We start from the raw sequence: 21,804 nt of genomic DNA on the forward strand, positions 1-21,804 counted from the left end.
GCTCCCACATATCAGAGTAATTAAGAGTTTGACCATATTGTATTACTCTCAAACTACTAAATGAGACAAGTACTAGGAAGACACTGTGTTCATTATAGATACTGTCACTGCTTAATAAAGTAATCCCATAATTAGCTGGAATCAGTCAAAATTTTTAACTCAAAAAGTAAATCATGCTTTAACAGTGTCATGGTGTCTTCACTATCAAATTTCAGTAAGCGTCCAACATTTGAGAAACTTGACATGATGAGGGAAGTAGTTAATTCATTATGCACACATTAGTAAAATACTTAGAGATAAAGCTGTTCTTAATCAAAATCTTCTAAGGTTTGAGAACAGAACATGCAGAATTATTTCCAAATTTTTGAATGAGCCACTTTTCCACATTCACATCTCGTCTAGATAAATATGAACACAAACTATCTGTGTTATCCGTGCTATGAAAATTGCATTGTTTATTTACATGATAGACATGTTTCACAAGTTGTGGTTTCATACTGACAGTCTAGAGCAGGAGCTGTAACAGAAGACCTACACTTATATCTCGAAAAAGTATTTTTGCTGCCACATTAACATCACAGCACAAGTTAAAAACTCTTTGATTTGATTACACATAAACACAGGGCAGATGTCTACAGATGGTTTAGGGTGTTGTGAAACCACAACTGCTGTGCAACCGTGTGCAAGACAGACCTGGAGCAGAGGTTTATTTTCTTTGCCGGTGGTGATTACTTTGAGCAGCAACCAGAACATAATTTTCACTCCGTTTTGTGTCCTGAGAAGTTTTACTTCAGTGATCAGATCCTGATTCACAACGTTATTAGAAATTTCCGCATGGTGCTCTCACCACATGTTTTTGTTTGAAAAGAGGTCAGTGGTCTCCAAGAAGGCCACATTTTAGTTCTGCAAACAGCACAAACTGCTCCTTCTCTGGCTCGCTTCAATTCTGCAAAGTAATTTGGCTGAATTCTTTCCTGAGTGTTGTTCAGATTTGTTAAAGGAAAAATTAACAAAACACATAAAATAAATAATTATTAAAAAGCACATGTTTATTAAAAATCATCATCATTTGAAGAGTTCAAAAGCAGATGTGGGTATCATTTGGGCACCACAGTGGTAAACAACCAGAGAAAGCAGAACTTAACATTTCCAATAAAGTTAGCAAATTATTCAAGTTGCAAGAGGAATTCTAGTACTTGGATTGAAGCTGTTAACTCAGTGGGGCTAATTTACTATTCCACTGTTGGCACAACTTGCATCCCCTTCTCTTCCACACACCACTTTACTCAGGCAGTACACTATGCACACACACATCCTGCCTGGAAAGTAAGAAGCTGCCAGACTGTTCCTGCTACCAACATAATTCCATACAGTAATTCCTAACACAACACCTTTTTGCAGGTGAAGCAAATTTCTTCCTTACCCCATTCAGCCTCCTGAATAGCATTGCGCAGAAATGATAGGCCAGATTCTGCTTAAAGCTTTGATGAAACAAACTCAGAGTAAACTTTATGAACACTGACAGCTTGTGCAGATTTGTACCTTTACTAGGGATCACAACTGAACATAGTACTTTAGCATATGTTTGTATTGTACATAAACAATTACACAGATTTGTATCTGTCCTTAAGTTTTGTGAAGCTGTCGTGGTTTGGACCTTGTTTTCCCCCAGAGGCTGAGAAAAGTGGTAGACCCCAAGGGGTGGAAACCCCTAGAAGTTTTGAAGTTCTGCCCAATGGGCGCTCCTGCAGAAATGTAAACATATCACAACCAGACCAGAAGAGAAGAGTTGTAGTTTGATGGTTGTTGTAGAAGAGGTGGCCATGTTGTGAGCCACGAGGTAGGGGCTCTGTGCCCCCTTGGGGCCTCTGGCCCCCTCCCAGCCCCGGCTGGGGGGCTGCAGGGACCTGGAACAGCATAAAGCTGGGCTAGGTGCCTGTAGTTATGCTGGGAGATGTTTTCTCCATGGGCGCAGTACAGCAGCCGGGACTGACCGGAGAAGGTGGCAGAGAGCCAGAAGATAAGACCTGAACTGAAGGAGCAGCAGAAACAACATGCAGCACCAGAGAAAAGACTCCTGGAAAGGGAGAGAGAGAGAACCAGCAGCTGAGAGACAGAGTTTTGGGTAAGGCTGTACCAGACCCCCCAAAACTCCTTTGAGACCTCCTGGAAGGAGGAAGATGATGGACTCTTACTTGAAAGAGCCTTGGAGTGCTACAGCACTTACAGAGAGGAGCTGAGAAGCTCAAAGGCGTCCTGAAGCTGGACCAGGACAGCCAAAGGAATGTGGAGGAGGGCTTCGCCCCCCCCCACTGCCTGGAGACAGAGCACGGAGCTCTGCAAACGGGAGTTTGAATCCCCTGAGGAAGGGACTTTCACGAAGATGCCCCTGCATTTCGTGATATGCCTGTGGTGATGCGAGTCTTGTCCCTGCTGGCAGTCCACAGGTGAGGCCTTCGCTTGGACCACAGGAGAGCCGAGGGGCTTGGAGACCCCCTTGTGTATGTTGAACAGAGATCCAGCTACAACAACCCAGTTACTGCTGCATGGAGGACAGAAGAGGAGCTGCTGCTTAAGGACTGGAAGGGATCTGTCCTTCTTTCCCTCCTGGACTTTTATTTGGAGGGGAGAAGAGATCTGATCATTGTAAATACATATGTCATGGTAGAGATAGTTTGTGATCGTGTGTATAATGTGATATGGTATTTATTTGTACAGTCATTGTAATATATTCCCTTTCCCCCACTTTGAGTCTGGTGTGTTTGGTCTGGAAAAACCCATCTCACATTAGGTTGAGATGTGGGAGGGGGGATGGAGCTAGAGAGTTGGATTTTGGGACTATCTCAAACCATGACAGAAGCTTACTTGCTTTTTTTAAATTATCTGTGTTTATAAATTCTATAGGGCTAAACGGAAAGCATTTAATCTAATTTGATAATCAGATTTGTAGACACTGACGCTTTGAAGTGGTTAACTGGGTAACAGCTAATTTCCCTGTGGGATGTGCAATGCACTAACCTCTCCTCCCCCCAAATGATGGCAGCATATAAATATCTGCTGCATTTGAAAAATTCTTAAATTACTAGACATTAAGAAACACTAATAACTCGACTGGTGTCATGCATAATTTATTATGAAGAGACTAATGCAGTCTGTATCAGAGCATGTTCGCAACCTCTGAGTCTGTTTGGGTTTCTTCCCAACTTCAGTGACTTCTGCTAGGATTTCCAGCTGGTGCAAACTACCAGGCTGCCATTATTGCCACTTAGCAGGAAATTTTACTTCTCTGGTTAGGACAGTCTGCCCTCACATATTTGTAGAGTTGCTCACAAGCAATAACCAGAAATATGAGCTAGAATCAGGAACAAGGAATGCTATAAAACAGCAGAGCAAATAATCTCCCTTGCAAAGAAATTAATTTACCTGTTGGTGCTGTCAGCATTATGAAAATGAAGGAATCAGCATTCATACAACAGAGGAAAGCTACCCATTTATTTCAGCCATTGGTCACAGTGACTGAATTTGAATTTCATCAAGTAGTTCAGTTCACTTGAACAGGAATTTGTGTATATTTCAATACAAAATGTAGAGCATTGCAGAACTGGAAGAAAGACTCTTTTCCAAAGAAATTAAATAATCTCATCAATTTCACCAGCCTTTTTGGTAGGGTTCTGCTAGGGAAGGTGGTGGCAAATTGCTCGATCCTGCTTGCACCAGTGAAACAAAATCTCTTGGAAAAAAATTTTAAACCATACCAAAATGAACAAAAATGATCTGTATTGAATAGATTGAGCTGAACATATTTGTGCATTATTAATGGCAGCAGAATTACAACTGTTTGTTGGATTACAGCCTAAACAGACCAAAACTATTCTCTTTGTAAATCGCTTTAATACAAGAAGATGAAAGTCCATTTAAACCCTCTACCCACCAACAGATATTAGAGATGTTTACTAAGTATGCTTCTATCAAGTTGTGTTAACTAAGAGAAGCAACAGGTTTTATAATGTCTTTATCTTGCATACAATCCCACTTTTTCAAGTGAAGAAGGATACACTCAAAAATCACAGAAAATATCAAAATGGCACGTAAGGACTGCCACAAACTTCAAGCCATGTAGCACAAATTAGAGTGTTTACAGAAGCTTACAGAAAGAAAGCATAATACTTCATTAATTGTTTGCTGTGAATTTAAAGCTGATGAAAAAAAAAGAAAGAAAAAGGCAAACATCAACTTCCCTCCCTTACCTGAGCAAAAAATGTTAACTTCCAAGAGTGGGAAGACTTGTTCTCTGTTTCTTTATATCCTTACACCCTAGGAAACAACCATCTCTGGTAGAGGGAATACAAATATTAAATTGAAAGCACATTGGTTCCCCCACCACCCATTAACTTGGCAGCTTATGGCATTTTCCTGAGTGGGATATGCATCGGGGGCAGCTTGTTTAAAGCAGTGAAATTCAATTATTCCTTTAACTGAAGACTGGTATTATTAACAAACGTGAATACAGCTAAAGAAGAAATTATTTAAAATCTTTAATCATTCTGTATTATCTTGATCAGCACTTCCTGAATATACTGTAAGAGACTCCCATTTATGTAATTTTCTCTTGCTATGATGGTAGACTGCATGACACAGGTTTATTACACTAATATGTCTACAGTGTTAGCAAACAACTGATATTAGTTGGCTAACAAACTCCTCTGCATTGCAAATACCTTCTTTTATTAACATGAATTTCCTCACTAGAATGGAATCACATTCCTAAGTATTTTTCCACATAAGTGACTCCAGCAGGATCATCACAGGTGTCACATATAAATTAAATTTGCCTTCAAATAGAATTATTTGATGCTGAACTGTTCAGCATCTTTATTGATGACAAGGACAGGGGGATTGAAGCCACTCTTGGTAAGTTTGCCTATGACGGTGAGCTGTGCGGTGCAGGTGAAACGCTGGAGGGAATGGATGCCAATCCAGAGGGATCTTGACACTGAAGAGGTGGGCTGATGCAAACCTCATGAAGGTCAACAAAGTGAAGTACAAGGTCCAACATCTTTGTCTCAGCAATCCCAGACACTTACAGATAAGTGACTGAGAGCAGCCCTGCGGAGAAAGACTTGGGGATGATGGTTGATTAAAAACTCAACATGAGTTGGCAGTGTGTGCTCACAGCCCAAAAGGCAACAAAATGCTGGACTGCATCCAAAAGAGCATGGCCAGCAGGTTGTGGGAGGTGACTCTCCCCCTCTCCTTTGCTCCTGTGAGACCCCACCTGGAGTACTGCATCCAGTTCTGGTGCCCCCAACATGAGAAGGACATGGAACTGTTGGAGCAAGTCCAGAGGAGGCTACAAAGTTGCTAAGAGGACTGGAGCAACAGGCTGAGAAAGTTGGGTCTGTTCAGCCTGCAGAAGAGAAGGTTGTGCGGACACCTCACGGCAGCCGTCCAGTATCTGCAGGGGCCTACAGAGAAGCTGGAAAAGGACTCTTCATCAGGAACTGCAGAGATAGGACAAGGGGGAATGGGTAAGACTTGAATGACGGGAAATTTAGGTTAGATATTAGGAAGAAATTCTTTACAGTGAGGGTGCTGAGACACTGCAACAGGTTGCCCAGGGAGGCTGTGGATGCCCCAGCCCTGGCAGTGTTCAAAGCCAGGTTCTATAAGGCCTTGAGCAACCTAGTCTAGTGGAGGTGTCCCTGCCCATGGCAGGGTGGTTGGGACTAGATAGATAACCTTTAAGATCTCTTCCAACCCTCAACATGTTATGATTTTACGATTCTACGATTCTATGAATAGCCTATATTCAAACTGGTATCATAACAATTATCCCTCATGCCTTGAGGTTTCATAAAAATAACATTAGACTGATATTTGTTAGAACGTTATCCTGGTTCTTCTCTTATCTGTGCTATATTGGAAGTAGACAAGTTCAGAGAAATGGATCCTTCTGCCCTAATCCAAACATTGCAAAGAATCCCCAAACCAATCTACCCCAAAGCAATTCCCCCTACCTCTTCCTCCTGCCAGAAAAAAAAAAAAAAAGAATCAATAAAGACCTCTGACACAGACACAGTCTTCATGATGGAACTTACAGCAAAAACATACTAGTTGCATCTGAAGATTTACATACACTAGCCTTGGGGGGAAAATTATGCTTTACCATAGAGTTGATCTGCAAATAGTTGTTGAACTGAATTCCTCTAGCAGCAAACCCTACATTTTATGCTGTCACCTGGTGGCACTGTTATACCACCTGCTAAATCTCAGTGCCTGGCTCTGGGAAAGGCACGTGGTGCTGCTGTTACCCTGGGCCTCCCAGGAAGGTCTGGAGTGGAGGGAACCAATTGACCTGGACACTGAGTTTTGCTTTGGATTTAAAAATAGAGCTGCCCTCCTCAAATAGGCATGTTGTTGGCTTGACATTTGAGAAGAACAGGTATAATTACATTTCAAGGCTGATGTTGGTATCAATAATTGGAATTTGCACATAAATTTCATATTTCTGATACTCCTGACTCCAGTAACACACTAGCCAGCTAACTGAAGACCTGGGAGGTTTCAATGGGACAAACACCAGAAGAAAGATGTTGTATTACTGCTGATAGTTTTAAGGGAACTTGTTTCACTGAGCAGACAAACATGAAGATCATGTAATATAACCCCCAGAAAATAAGAATAATTGCAAATATTAACAATCTGTCCTGCTGTAGAAATAATGCTTTTTAATAATTTCCTTTAGCAAAGATAGAACAATCTATAAATTGTGCTAAAAAAACCCAAACCAAACCACAAACTCACCATAATGTGCATCTCCTATCTTCCAGAATACAGAGATAGTACACTAATTTACAGGTAGCTAACAAACATTCAAAATTGAAGCATCAGTTGTGCTGTTAAGCAACAGACACCTTTTCAGTGTATGAGGTTAGATACCACTATACATAATTTCACATTCATACATATTATGTGTATTGGCTAGAAAAACATGATCCCACTGAAGTCTTTAGCAACTAAAAATCAAATCATATTTAGATTTTTTCTCTCTATTTTTACATCTTTTTCACACATAAGTCATCCTGACAGTAGAAAAGGGGCAAGTCTCAAGTCTACAAGGGGGAGGGTACCTAAAACATGCTAAATGTTTCCACCTTTTTCCCCTCACAGAACTGTAACGGAATGAAAGCACTTTTTAACAGTATATTTGAAATATAAAGTACATTAGATAGAAATTCTCTCACTATTTTTTAAAATTAATAATTTCTTAATACCAAATGTGATTAATAAGAATGTCATCAGCAGAACAAGAATCAGAAGTACATGGTCCAATTTTATTAACAGAACATTGGATTATGGCATGAAACAGGGCTTTTCTAATATACTGTATCATTATTTGGGCTTTTCTCAAGTGAATATTTTCAATAGCTCCTCTCCTCCTCACTGCCTGGGCTCTGCTCTTCTTTGCTTGCACATCTACCCTCATGCTGCTCTTTTCTGGTATTGGTGCTTCACTGACACTGCATTCTTCATACCTGTGGTGCTGCCACTCCTTTTCTCCAACACCTTTACCCTCTTCCCATACCCAAGCAGAGTTTATAAATCTTGGTTTATTCAAATGAATTACAGATCTCTCAGACATATGATTTCAACCATATGAAATAATCTTTCAGCCCTTCTTTGCAAAGTAATATGGATACAAGTTATAATAAAGAATTTTTGTTCTCTCAGTGTGACAACTTCACTATTCATGTTTAAAAAACAAATATCCTTTTTTCAAATTGTCCCCAACTGTCATTTAGTGCACATATACCCCAAAAATACAAAACTTAAATTGTTCGAAAGAACTTGCAGCATGTTGTTCTTGCCAGTGTAAAGAAAAATATTTATTGCCCTGAAGAAGAAATTGGCAAACTATCCAAAAGAAAATGAATTTATGCTTTTTCTGTCTCTGGTAAATGAAATAAGAAAAGGGATCGGATTGTTTATGGCAGTAAAACGGTGAAGAAGATGGGCTTCTAAAAGACCATCAAAAGCAGGAACCTCATTCAATGAATACTGAGACATTGAGTTGAACCCAATCCACCTTTATTAATGGAGCTTATTGGAGAAAGTGTTTTCTGGCAGGTTATTTACAATCAGGTGTAACAAGGACATGCTATTCCTAGAAAATACACTATTCCGCTTGGATATATTCTCATTTAAACAGACAATTCTTCAGAGCCATCTTGTCATGGAAAAATATATCCTCTTCTCTTCCAAGAGTCTGCTGTAGGGTTCAAGGTGAGCCCTCCACTTCTCAGATTACCTGTCTTAACTCTCATACTTTTTACTTGGGATGAGCTGCAATCCCATCTATAACCCTTAAAGAGAAACTCAGCATGTAAAGAAGGCCAAACTCCTTGACTTATTTGGCTTGGTTTTCCAGCAGGCAGTGAATAAGAAATAAAGTTTATATTTTACAACTGATACATTATCTTCTTCTATCTGACAGGTTTGGAATGTATGCATTCAATATTCATTTAAAAAATCACAACAAATCAGTACAGGTTTAGATTATTTTCAGATAACAAGAGAAAGTTGTTCTACTCTAGCTAAAAACTATCAAAGCCACCAAAGCCAACTTAGCTGTGGATTATGCAGTTGTAACCCAACAGGGATTTATCTTCTTCTCCTGGAGCTGAGTTTGGGACACACCACTAGACGACTTTGTGCTATCTCAGAGTCAGCAGTGGTGGTGTTCAGCATTTTTCTCAGGGTTCACAATGGTGATAGTTTCTCTCTGAGACCCCAACAGATTTCAATACCCAACTGATGTCAAGGTTAGCAGCTATGTTGGGAAGTCTTGACCTCTGAACAATCAGTGTCTCATGTTTTATTAAAACGAGAGTTTCTAGTTCTTAAATAGAACATGTCATTTAATTTGTAGACTGAATTTAAGTCAGTTTCTCAAACCACCATTTAATTTCCTAGTATATTTAAGTCGTATGTTTTAAAACATTACTATAGGGAGGCCCTGTCTTCTCTGAGACTTATTCAAAGCAAGAACATCGGAAACTTGGCAAACTATCAAACAACCAATCTCAGCACTGTTTTACATACAAATGAAAAGGGAAAAACATAAAGTACAAATAGATGGCATAAGCACCTAATTCCATATCCAAGTGGCCACACAGGTTCCTAAACAAATGTATGGCTAAAGTGCCTGAGAAACTGCAAGTCAACAATCCTTAGAACTGATCATCCTTGCCACATTTCCTCTGGCAGAGGAAAGAAACTGTCATTCTATCTTCTACAAATTAAAAGAATAAAAGAATCTATCAAGCATACTAATTAATGAGATTAATTGGAAATATAGCAGGCTGCTGCCACTGTTTAGTTTTCATGAACATATCTGGCCAATTAGTATCTAAATTTATAAAAAGACTTCTTTCATAAATGTTGAATACTTTACGCTTGTAAAATCTTTGCATGTTCCTATGTGCATGCTAATGCTCTGTAATTGTGGAATGCTCAACATTACAACAACTCCATGATAAAATCCAACTGTTCTTCCTGGCCCAAGATAAAAACCAGGGTTTAGCAATAACACTCAGTTCCTGTAGGGTTTTTGAGGGAAAAGCATAACAACGAGCTGGTTTGTTAAAATCCAAAAGGGACTTCAGAGCAAGCTGTCCTGGAGACGACCCTAAACCAGGAGCTCTGTCTCCATAAAATCACACTTCACTTTTAATTATTTAGCAATATAAAGAGAAAATGTGAATATAGGAAAGGGTAAAAATTTGTTGAAGAAAATTGTGTGGAGCCCCATACATGCTGGGAGATATTTGGTAGCCCCTCATGACCAGGACCAGAAATATCAGACAGTGGGTGGGGTCTGTCCTAGTACAATAAGAATGGCTTGAATTAGATCATTGCCAGACTTCAAGGAAAGCAATCTGCTTGTACAGGAGAGAGACAGTCCCATCCCATCAGCACAGGCCACATGGTCACGGCAACTGAGGTAGGTTGTGCCTCTTGCACCATGACCAGGAAGAGCTGGAGGCTGTCCAGTGTCACCCATTCACAGCACCAGCCAGATTTGCACACTCTGTCACTGTATTGCAAACCAATTTCTGCTTTAGTGTAGTTATTCCGCAGTAAGTAACATCAGATTTTGATCTTAGATTTCATGCTCACATATATGTTCTATGGAAGGAAACTCACTGGCTTAACCATCTGAGCGTTAGCTTCAAAGGGACTGGTGCTCAAGGAACATTTGAGATGTTAGAAATCATGTCCTTTTTTTGAGTCATTTTTCTTTTCTACAGAAGATCTCCAATGAGAGAGAGATTGAAGGTGATGCATCCTCTTTCAGCTGTGAGCTTAGAGGTCAGATCAGTTTCTCTTCTTTTCTCCCCCAGAGATTCAGATTTTAGTGTCCCACTGTTAGCCGATCTTGCAAGTTGAGTAGCTTGCCTCCAGAACTATAACAGATTTCAGCTTTATCCTGCTGTTAAGCAAGAAAATTAGAAAATCCTGAAATACTTCTTGCCATAAATGACTCAGCAGATGATACGATAGCAATCTATATGATTAAAACCAAAACCAGATGCTAAGAAGAGGGACATACTGAGATGAAAGGACATTAATGAGCATTCCTCTTATGTTGGATGCTGTCTCTATAGCTCAGAACTCATTTATATTCAAAGGATACAGTATCTGTAAAGGACAAAAGAAGGATACAATTGGGTTTTAATGCCTCCAAGTTTTAAATACTAAAAAAGAGAAAAACAAAGAATAAATGTTTGCTTGCTCATCCAGAGTAGCTATGTGATCTGAATCACTAATAAAAATCGTCAGGAAGGATGAATGAGTAAGAATTTTGCATAGTTACTGTTGCTATGAGAGACACTTTGCTTATTATCCACATGTTCCACAAATTATTTTCCATTCCTTATCACTCACAAACAGGTAATGAGATGCTAGGAAAATGGCCTCCTCCTCTAAAAGTTTCTGAGATCATACTTGAAAGGAAGCAGTGAGAATGATACTTCTCAAAAAGCACTGAGTGTTTAATAAGGAAATTTTAAGTGCAGTGAATGGGACACAGTCAAACTGCAAATGTGTGCAACCAGCATCTGGATCCTCTGAGGCAGAGTTGGCAGCTTCATCTCCCATCTGTCCTTCTCTAAAAGGGAGAGAATGCAGCCAAAATTTACAGCACCTGCTGCATCAAACTCCATGACTTCTAACATACCTACCTATGTCACACACTTTGCTAGTATTAGCAACTAACAAGAAAGGTAATTTGGGAGCGACTACAGAAAGGAACCACATTCAATTCTGCAGAAGAATAGAAGCAAATATATTCAACTGCCAAATGATAAGAAGAACATTTCAAATACATGTTTAAAAAAAAAGTAGAGTATTCTTTGCAGGAAAACATCTCTACAGTAGATACACCAAATATCAGATCATGCCCTCTAAAAGGAATAAGATATTTCTAGAGCATCCTGAAAAAAATCTCTCAGAGCAGGAAGGGATTTGTACACTAAAAATGAAAGTGCCACAATGCCATTTCTGTCCTTCTAATTGTTTTATGCTTATTTCAGAGGACAAGGCAAGAGTCAGCCCTCTAACTCTGTTTTTAGTAAGTGACTACGATAGCAAGTTGTCACAAGAAATGAACTCAATAAGACTCCCGGCTTGATTGTAAATAAGTACATATTTTCAGGTGAATCGATGTTTTTCTTTTTCAGTTTTGAGTCCAATAACAGATTCACTGTGATGTCTAATCAGTAGTCTATGGCTCCCTCACACCAGCTCTCCAAAAAAAAAAAGCTCCATCAAGGTGAGAGATCTCTGAAATCACAACAAGGCTCATGAAGAGACTTGAACACAAGTCCTATGAGGAGAGGCTGAGGGAGCTGGGGTTGTTTAGCCTGAAGGAGGCTCAGGGGAGACCTCATCACTCTCTACAACTACCTGAAAGGAGGTTGTAGCCAAGTGGGAGTTGGTCTCTTCTCCCAGGCAGCTATCAGTAAGACAAGAGGGCATGGTCTTAAGCTCTGCCAGGGGAGGTTTAGGTTAGATGTTAGGAAGAAATTTTTTACAGAGAGGATAATCAGGCATTGGAATGGGCTGCCCAGGGAAGTGGTGGATTCTCTGTCCCTGGAGGTTTTTAAGATGAGACCAGATGCAGCACTTAGTGCCATGGTCTAGTAACCACGGCGGTGTTGGATCAAGGGTTGGACTTGATGATCTCAGAGGTCTTTTCCAACCTGGCCTATTCTATTCTATTCTGTTCTATTCTATTCTATTCAGCACCACTTGAACAGACATTAGTCCTGCAAAATAGCTTAAGATGAACAGATTGTGTGACACCATATACATTTAGTACTAAATATGTATGAATTCACACTTAATCAGACAGGTCTGACATATTTTAATGCAAGTAATAATTTTACAGAAGCAGACTGGAATGTACGTAAACATAAAGAAAATGAATCTACTGCATATGTAAACAATATATTTATTTATGCTTTCAAATTATTGTAAAAGTCATGACTTGAATTGACTCATTGGAAAGCATATAGCACAAGAGGTAGGTATAGTTATATTCACTAAATAGAAGCTGATCAGTTTTCATTTAGTTCTCCCTTTCATAACAGGAGGAATGGACTATGATTTATTAATCACTTGAAAAAAAAGATTATGCTTCAGGTATCTCCATAAAATCACCTATACTCTCACACTTTATAAACACTCTCTTATACTGTTTTGTGTATTTGTAATAATTCTTGTGATCAATTATTACTTATATTTATATGCATTAAATTCCTTAGAATATTCACCTTCTTTTCAAAATAATGCATTTAGGAGTTCTAAATTATTAGTAGTGACTTAAGGGCGCTGGTTGATAAGGAGCTCAATATGACCCAGCAGTGTGCTCTCACAGCCCAGAAAGCCAAACATATCCTGGGCTGCATCAAAAGCACTGTGGTCAGCAGGGTAAGGGAGGGGATTCTGCCCCTCTACTCTGTTCTGGTGAGACCCTACCTGGAGTACTACTCCCAGCTCTGGGGACCCCAACATAAGAAGGGCATAGACTTGTTGGAGTGAGTCCAGTGGAGGGACACAAAGAGGATCTGAGGGCTGGAGCACCTCTCCTATGAAAAGACAGGCTGAGAGAGTTGGGGTTGTTCAGCCTGGAGAAGAGAAGGCTCCAGGGAGACCTCTTAGCAGCTTCCCAGTACCTGAAGAGAGCTTACAAGAGAACTGGAGAGGGACTTTTGACAAGGGCATGCGGTGATAGAACAAGAGAGAATGGCTTTAAACTAAAAGAAGGCAGGTTTAGGTACTAGGAAGGAATTCTTTATGAGAGTGGTGGGGCACTGGAATAGGTTACCCAGAGAAGTTGTGGATGCCCCATCCCTGGAAATGTTCAAGTCCAGGTTGGATGGGGCTTTGAGCAATCTGGTCTAGTGGAAGGTTCACTGCCCATGGCAGGGGGGTTGGAACTGGGTGATCTTTAAGGTCCCTTCCAACCCAAATAATTCTATGATTCTATGACTAAACTAATCCCAACTAAATTTAAAGTAACTACCCGCTGAAATTTTGTCTGTTACAAACAAGATTGGGAGCCCACATGAAAATCAGTCTTTTCCCAATTATCACCTAGGGATTAGCTACAAGACAACTATTTTGGAAACTTAGTAATTTAAAATGTATTTATTCAAAGTTGCTTATCCCACACTAATTTTGTATTAGTTAATTCAGAGTACTAATATGGCAAGGTCAAGCTAGCAGAAAATATTTTCCTGATTAAGAATTCTACTGATCTCATTTGCAAGAGAGTCTGAAGAAGGAAAGGGCTTGTTCCTTTTTTTTTTTTTAACAAGTGAAACACGAAACAAATTTTTAAAAAATGAACTACTGGAGAGAAGGGAACAATTAGTATTTCCCAAGTGTCCTCATGCTGTACACTGAGTACACATATACACAGTCATGCACTCTGTCTAAACTACTAAGTGTGTGTATCTGTAGATCAATGGCTTCCACTGATAATAGAGACTGTTCCAAAAAAGATGCCTCCTGAGACAGTTGACAGTTGTCTTCTCAGTGAAATGAGTTGTGTTAGCAAGAGCCTATGTAGCAATATTTGCATTAAGATTTTGATTACTAGATACAATTTAAAAAAAAATTGCTGCATTCCTCTTCTCCCCACCAACACCGTAGTCTAACAACATTTTCTAGTATGAATTACTCTCCTGTTTCATAATTTCTTTTGCCTGATGAGGAAAATATTTTTATGCAGCCATCTTATTTTTAAATCATGTATTTACACTATACCAGTGCTGCAGTTTTATTTTAATGGCAAATAGAACCCTCTACAAAACCAGGGTTACTAGGTAAATCTGGGTATATCCTCTCAAAAGTATCTAAGCACTACACACTAGGCTTTCATGGCTCCTCAAGTGCATGTCTTTATAGGGTAACATTAGCTACTTCACTCACCTTAATAAATTGCTAAATATCTATCCTTTGGCATGATATCATGAAGTAGAGTCCTGCAACCCTTCAGATGGGTCCTACAAGCAACACAGCTATGATGCTGTGCCAGAAAGGAAAGCTAATTGTAGCTCTTGTAGTTGGACATGGCACTAAGCTGATCCAGCCTTACTGCTTTGAATTCAGGTTACCCATATCATTCTCCATTGTGTAATATTCCAGCCCCCTTTTCAGAGTGCTGAAGACCCACCTGGGTCTTCTTTTTCTCTTTCGAGGGAGTTGCTCAACAATAAGCACGTCAGAAATAAGTGGCCTGAATTTTTAAGTGCCTGAAGCACTTGAAGAGTCTAATTTTAGATTTTTAAGTATCTTCGGTGCTGTTTCTAGAGTTCTCCAAAAAACTTAATCCAACCCACCATGCAGACTGTTTTTCCTACACTCATCTTATTAATCTAGGTGTTCCCACTCAATTTCTTCACACCAGTTCAGCACTGGAGGTGCAGGAGCCTTCCTGCCTGCTGAGCCTGCCATATGGAACAGTTATTTCTCCCCCTCACTGACTCTCCATTTTCTGTTTCATTTTAACCGAGTATACAACTTGTTCCCCAATGCCTATTCCTATCAGTTCTTTTCTCTCTTACCTACTTTTCCCCCACATCTAAAAAGTGCAACTGCACTCATTAAGTTTGGAGAGCATCTGAAATGCAGTCTGTGGGAAAGATGAAATGTAAAATAAGTATCTTGTGCATAGCTCTCTAAAGTAGAAGTGGTGCTGATGAAATTTTAAAATCTCTTGAAATTACCAGGTATTCCTTCCTCATTACACAATCAACTTTGAAAGGTCTGAAGTAAATATGTGTATATGAGGACACAAAAAAATTTTAAAAATATTCTGATGCTAGAGACTATTTGCCTGTATCTACTCACAGTAGTTGCAAGCATACACAAGCTGCTGTAATTTCTTCTGAAAAGCACGTGTGTGCAAGCTAAATGGTCACATGTCTCTGGATCTGCAAAGCAGAATGCAATTTATACAAAGATATCAGAAGGGCTTCCTGCATAGCCAAATAAAAACAAAAACACAACCATATTTTAAAAATAACTTTAAATAATAATAAATAATTGTAAAATGGAAAGAAGAAAGTCGGCTGAGGGCATTACTTTTCTAACACATTTTCTTAATCCATTTGCTCGATCTTGGACACAGATTGCTTTAGGTAGAACAACATGAAAACAAAGGCAAAACAAGGTAAGCGTCTGTGTAATCATATTAAGTCAGCAACAAGTCAAATGTGCTTGTTTATGCTATATAACAGCCAACTGTACACAAAACATCAGAAAAGTATGATATTTTCCTATTTTAGGTGTGTCAGTACATTCATTCTCAGAAAGTAACAAATTATTTGTTTAGGCTTTAACTATTAGAAATTATTTTTGAGACAAGTCACAGAAAATTTCTTTTAATTCAAGATGGTGATATAGCTCACAACTTAACATATGTTGAGGTTGATGGGAGCTCTAAGAAGGTAACTGATCTTTCTCTCAGGTTATCAAAGCCATAGACTCAATATCACAATAACTCAGTCAATACAGTAAACATGTTCAGCTGGTATCAGTATTGTACTGTCCAAGATTAAACCTTTCCTTTTCACAATATTCAGGAACGTGTGCCATCAAACATTTGTGAAGACATAGAAAAATTCTTGTCTCTTTAATTTGCCTGTCAGCAAAAGTCAAACATTATGCAGTATGCAATAATACTGGCTCCAGCAACTTATTCCTTGTGGATTTAGACAAGTCACATAGACAAGGCTGTATGTATAAGAACACTATACCAATACATCTCCCATGGGTCAGTCCAGACAGGTCACCTCACCCAGCGCTCTGTACAAGGATAATGTAAGATGATACTTGAGAAAAACATGCAAGCTTTGCCACTTTCTGTGGTCAGTTACTCTCATACTTCCCTAGGGTCCACAACTGCTGTTCACAAACATTAATATCTGTTTATGGGCAAGTTGCCCATGAATGCAGTTTTCTATGGACACACTGTCCATGTTCCAGAAGGATATGCAGAGAGGCAGTGGAGTATCTACCCCTGGAGATTGTCAAAACTCAGCAAGACAAAGCTTTGGCTGTTCTATCTAGTGTTGGCTGAAGTCCCGCTTTAAACAGAACAGCAAACCATATAACCTCCAGAGGCCTTTTCCAGTCAACAAGTCTGTCAAATCAAGTGCTGCACAATATTCAAACAAAATATTCAAATGTATTAACAACATTCTGTTATTACAGCACTAAGCTTAGATCTGAGCAACTAGTGCTTAGACCTTGTGATCACTAGAAGCACATCTCAGTTACTAACAATGATGGAGTTAGATGTTACAAGAATTGTTTAAAGGTTCCCAAAAGAAACTGCAGTGAGTCAAATTTAACAAGCAGATAAATGCAAACCTGAGTCTGTAGTTCCATATACAACCATGTTTTGGGTAATCACAGAAGAACATTCAACTATGGTCAATTTGCCAATAACATGCTTTAATCCTGAGTTAGATTAAGAACTCATTTTGATGATGTGGTGGATTTCTGTTCACTATTACTCTTATGCAACCCCTCCCTTCCCACTATTCCATCTCCTGCTTTACATACTGATGCACAGGAAGTTCCACCTGAACATGAGGAGAAATTTCTTTACTGTAAGGGTGACTGGAACAGATTGTTAATTCTTTAGGATAATTTGACATCAGCATTAAGATATGATATCTTAATGTTCATTGTGCGCATTTGTAATCTTAGTAGCCAACTGCAGTTAAGCAAAAGAAATAAACCACAAATAAACAGTAAGACCCTGCTTTTTTAACAAGGATATTTGATTTTGTCTCTGAAGGAAAACTCACCAATGGTGTAATATCTCTTCAGATCACTCCTCCGCGGATTGCGCCTTTGGGTGTTTGTGGTGTTGTTCTGCTCCTCCTCAGGAGCAGCTGTCTGAGTGGCAGGTAAAGATTTGCTGGGCTGAGGTGTCTGAGCTTCAGCTGCCCCCGGGATGCATCCTGGCCCACTAATATCCACCGACTGGGACTTTTTCTTTAATCTAAAGGCAATTTAAGGCAGTAAAGTATTATTAATCATCATTCTATACCTAGATTATGTATAAAATAACAGCAATATATTCACTGTACAACAATTTGGGCATGTTGTAGCAGAACACAGAACAGCAGTGATAAATTAGGCCTTGTATTAATATCCCCTTTCAGCTTCTGAATCAGTTACAGCACTTCCATCTCCCATGTAGCTGCAAATGGTAAACTGCCCTCAGATCAGCCTGCTGAGCTGCTTGAAGGATCAGTCCCTAATCTATTTCCAAGATGAGCTGCCCACAATTATCCTATAATTATGTTTCCTGGCTTAAGTTTCCACAGATGAGGGAAGTACAAAGAAATTAAATCATTTACACCAAGTCGCTGAAAGCCTCAAGAGAAAAGAACTGATGGACGATTTTCTGAATTCAGATGTAGCTCTACAACTGCATTTCCCATTCTGTAATAGTTTCAATATGTTGTTTCTCAAGAATCCCACTAACCCTAGGTACCATTTTTGCACTGCAATAGCAGTGAACAGAGGAAAAGAAAATCTCTGTTCTGCAGAAGAAATCTGTGTCATTCAATTCATTACTGGCATCCAGGTAGAGTACAACTTATTAACCACTATTCTCTGAGCACAACTGTCCAACCAGTTTTTTACTGCTCTAGTTGCCCACACATCCAGACTTAACATCACAACTTGTCATTATCTATCTCCACTCCTCCTCAGATCTAGTCATTTTATCAGAGTTCTGAGCGAAAGACTTAAAATAACTCTCAAATCCTACTTCAGAGTGGGGGGAGTACACTCCCATCACTGATTTACAATAATTCTGGCATCTTCACTGTCTCTAGGAACATAAAATAGGGGCTATTTTGCTACTAGAGTTATTGGATAGAGACAAGTATCCTGTTATGATGAGGTTCAGTACATACATATTGGATTTTGTCAATACTTTTCTTACCTTAAGTCTCTATAAATGTATATAGTTGACTACATGATTTGATCCTGGAAATAAAAGAGGTTTATGGCATTGCAGTGAGATATGGATTTGTGATGAAGGGATCATAACAACTTTGAAATTTTGCAGCAAGTGAAGTAAAATGATAAAGTTCTGTAATGCCAAAGGATAATTTTATTAGGCTAACAACTTAATGCTAAGCAGCATCCCTTCCTGCACGGAAGCTCTGTGCTTCCTTATTTTTCAAACATTTTCTCCACGTAGTGGTTGCAATTAAACAGCATGAGTTACTGCACTGAGAATGGAATCTGCTAGTTTAACATATTAACTGATTAAATACTATCATAATAATAACTGCTCTAAGCAGATTGGAAAATCTGCAGGTTGTCATCAGGCTCTGGAAGGTACAATAATGTATCAAAGTGAATGTAGAATTTTATTAATTATACTGAAGGCAAAATTACTCTACTCATACAGGGTATTGCTAGTCCAGGGAAGGGACCAGCAGTTAGAAAATTAGCAGTTAGAAATTACCTTCTCTATGTCGTCCATAGAGAAAGACTGCTTTCACTAGAACCTTATTCCTAGACTAGTCTAGGGTATCTTGCATTTGAAGGAATGTTCCTCAGCTCCAATGACTCTCCACAAACAGTTTAGGTTGACAGGGACATTCATCCCTCCTATATATAAGAAAGGCTACACTGGGTCATCTAGACAAACATCTCCAACAACTCCATCAATGAGAAGAGTAGAGACAGATATTCCCCAGGATATCCTTCCAGAGTCCAGTAGATTCTGGTTTATGGATTTTCTGAGTTAGATAATGCACCTCTGGAGTTATTGTCCTTAATTACTTCAGAACTCATTTAAACTAAGAGACTTAAACTTCCAAGTCAACTGCCCTTGTCATTATGGGGGACTTCAGCTTGCCAGAAATTAACTGGGAGCGTCACACAGCTGGTTTAACCCAGGGCAGAAAATTCCTAAAAAACCTGAAAGACAACTTTGTGGAACAGGTCCTGAGGAGCCGACTCAGAAAGCTGCCCTCCTTGATCTGCTGCTTGTCGACAGAGTGGATCTTGTGAGCAAAGTGGAGATTGGTGGCCATCTTGGCCACAGTGATTACAAGGAGATCGAGTTTAAAATCTCTGTTGACAGGAGGAAAAGTGCCAGTAAAACCTCAGCTCTGGACATGAGGAGAGCAGACTTCAGGCTGCTCAGGGAATTAGTAAATGAGGTCTCCTGGCAACGCATCGCCAGCCAGTCAAGGGAGGGGATTGTCCTGCTCTACTCTGCACTGGTGCAGCCTCACCTTGAATATTGTGTGCAGTTTGTGGCACCACAATGTAAGAAAGATATTAAGCTATCGGAGACTGTCCAAAGGAAGGCAACGAGGATGGTGAAGGGCCTTGAGGGGAAGCCGTATGAGGAGCGGCTGAGGTTACTTGGTCTGTTCAGCCTGGAGAAGAGGAGACTGAGGAGAGACTTCATTGCAGTTACAACTCCCTCATGAAGGGAAGGGGAGGGGCAGGCACTGATCTCTTCTCTGGGATGACCAGTGACAGGACCTGAGGGAATGGCCTGAAGTTGTGTCAGGGGAGGTTTAGGCTGCATATTAGAAAAGGGTTCTTCACCCAGAGAGTGGCTGGGCACTGGAACAAGCTCCCCAGGGAAGTGGTCACAGCACCAAGCCTGACAGAGTTCAAGAAGCTTTTGGATGATACCCTCAGGCACATGGTGTGACTCTTGGGGATGGTCCTGTGCAGGGCCAGGAGTTGGACTCGATGATCCTTGTGGGTCTCTTCCAACTTGGCATATTCTGTGATTCTGAGAAACCTCTGATACAGGTGGCATCCAGCCTTGACAGGTTCTGGTTAAACTATGCACTGTCTTCATATAGGACCATAGTAACTTGCTTTAATGACTTAAAAGAGTGACACTGTGAGAAACAATGAACAACTACTGCTCCATATACACCAACTGCTTATATTAGCTCTTGCTGTTCAAAGAGCCTTACAGATATGGGAAGAATACCTTTACTTCAAGGATCTCGGTCGATGGACCCATATATGTAGTCAGTGGAAACACCATCCCCAACACCATCTTTGGATAAACCAACTGAGCACTATGAGCACTGATACGTACAAAAATCAAGATAAGACTGGCACGGCATCCTCTCTGAGTGAACATTGTGGGAGAAGAAAAGAAAGTCCTGTTGCTTGAAATGATGCTCCAGAAACGAAGACTGTTTTAAACACTTCTAGCTTTAAGCCTACAGCTGGTCAAATATATTTACCTGAAATGAAAGCTGGAATATTTCATTGACTCATTAACAATGAAATGGTGTTCCATCATAATGTTATTCTGACACATTGCTGAATATGCCATCTGTCAGGTCATGTAAAAGTCTCTATAATTCCTTACCACTTGAAATCTTTGAAGATTTAAAGGATTACTTTTGAGAAGAAAATCACTAGTTTTCAAGAAGTAATACCTCACCTCAGACCACAGCTTCCACTGTGATTGAAGTGTCTTGCTTCCATGTTCTGCAAAATAGCCGTGGGCAAAGAAGCTGCAAAGTGTTTAGCACCTCTCCGTAATCTTGAACCAAAGGCAAGTGAGGCCTAAAGATCAATAAGTGTACATATGTTCTGCATTACACATGTCTATGCTCTGCCCCAGAGGAAGACAACAGGTGAGTAGAAATAAATTTTACAAATTGAAAAATACCATTATGATTTATATTCTCGATTGTGTTATGAACACATTCTTCATCACCAAGGCTGTCTGAAGGACAGTCCAATTAATAAAGCTGTCTGGAGGTAGCTAATAAAATAGCTTGCTGCACCGTGGGGAACACCAGATTGTTGTTACAAATATACTCTGTCTATTTTTCTAGAATCACATAGGAATAAAGGGATAATACCTGTCATTTGAGCAGTTAAATTTTCACATGGCCTTTTTCAAGTGACTTATGAAAGACTCGGTTGAAATGCCTGTAGCAAATTAATGTCCATAAACTTAACTACTCTTGCAATCAAGAATAATTTAAAAATAAGACTTCCAAAGCACTAAATACCAAAATTAACAAACAGGAGTATGACAGCCAAGCAAGTGCACATAATATTGTCAAAATGTTCTTGAAAGACCATGGTGACAGTGCTTTTGCAAACAGGAAAGACAGAAAGATAGAGGGTCTGAATTAATTCGAACTGCAATAACAGGGTCAGCTGAGTAGGACACAGGTTCAAGTAAGGACACAATTTTAT

General features: G+C 39.6%; 1 protein-coding gene across 2 annotated transcripts in view; it reads right to left on the bottom strand.

Moving 5' to 3' along the window:
- The window catches only part of OXR1 (oxidation resistance 1), a 263,034-nt gene that overhangs the window by 115,168 nt on the left and 126,062 nt on the right, over positions 1-21,804 (bottom strand). For both annotated transcript variants that reach the window (XM_064646795.1, XM_064646771.1), the window contains exon 3: positions 17,388-17,584. In XM_064646795.1, coding sequence (XP_064502865.1) covers positions 17,388-17,584 — 197 coding nt within the window. The remainder of the gene's footprint in view (positions 1-17,387; positions 17,585-21,804) is intronic.

Source organism: Pseudopipra pipra, chromosome 1, assembly GCF_036250125.1.
Source record: "Pseudopipra pipra isolate bDixPip1 chromosome 1, bDixPip1.hap1, whole genome shotgun sequence".
NCBI lineage: Eukaryota > Metazoa > Chordata > Aves > Passeriformes > Pipridae > Pseudopipra > Pseudopipra pipra.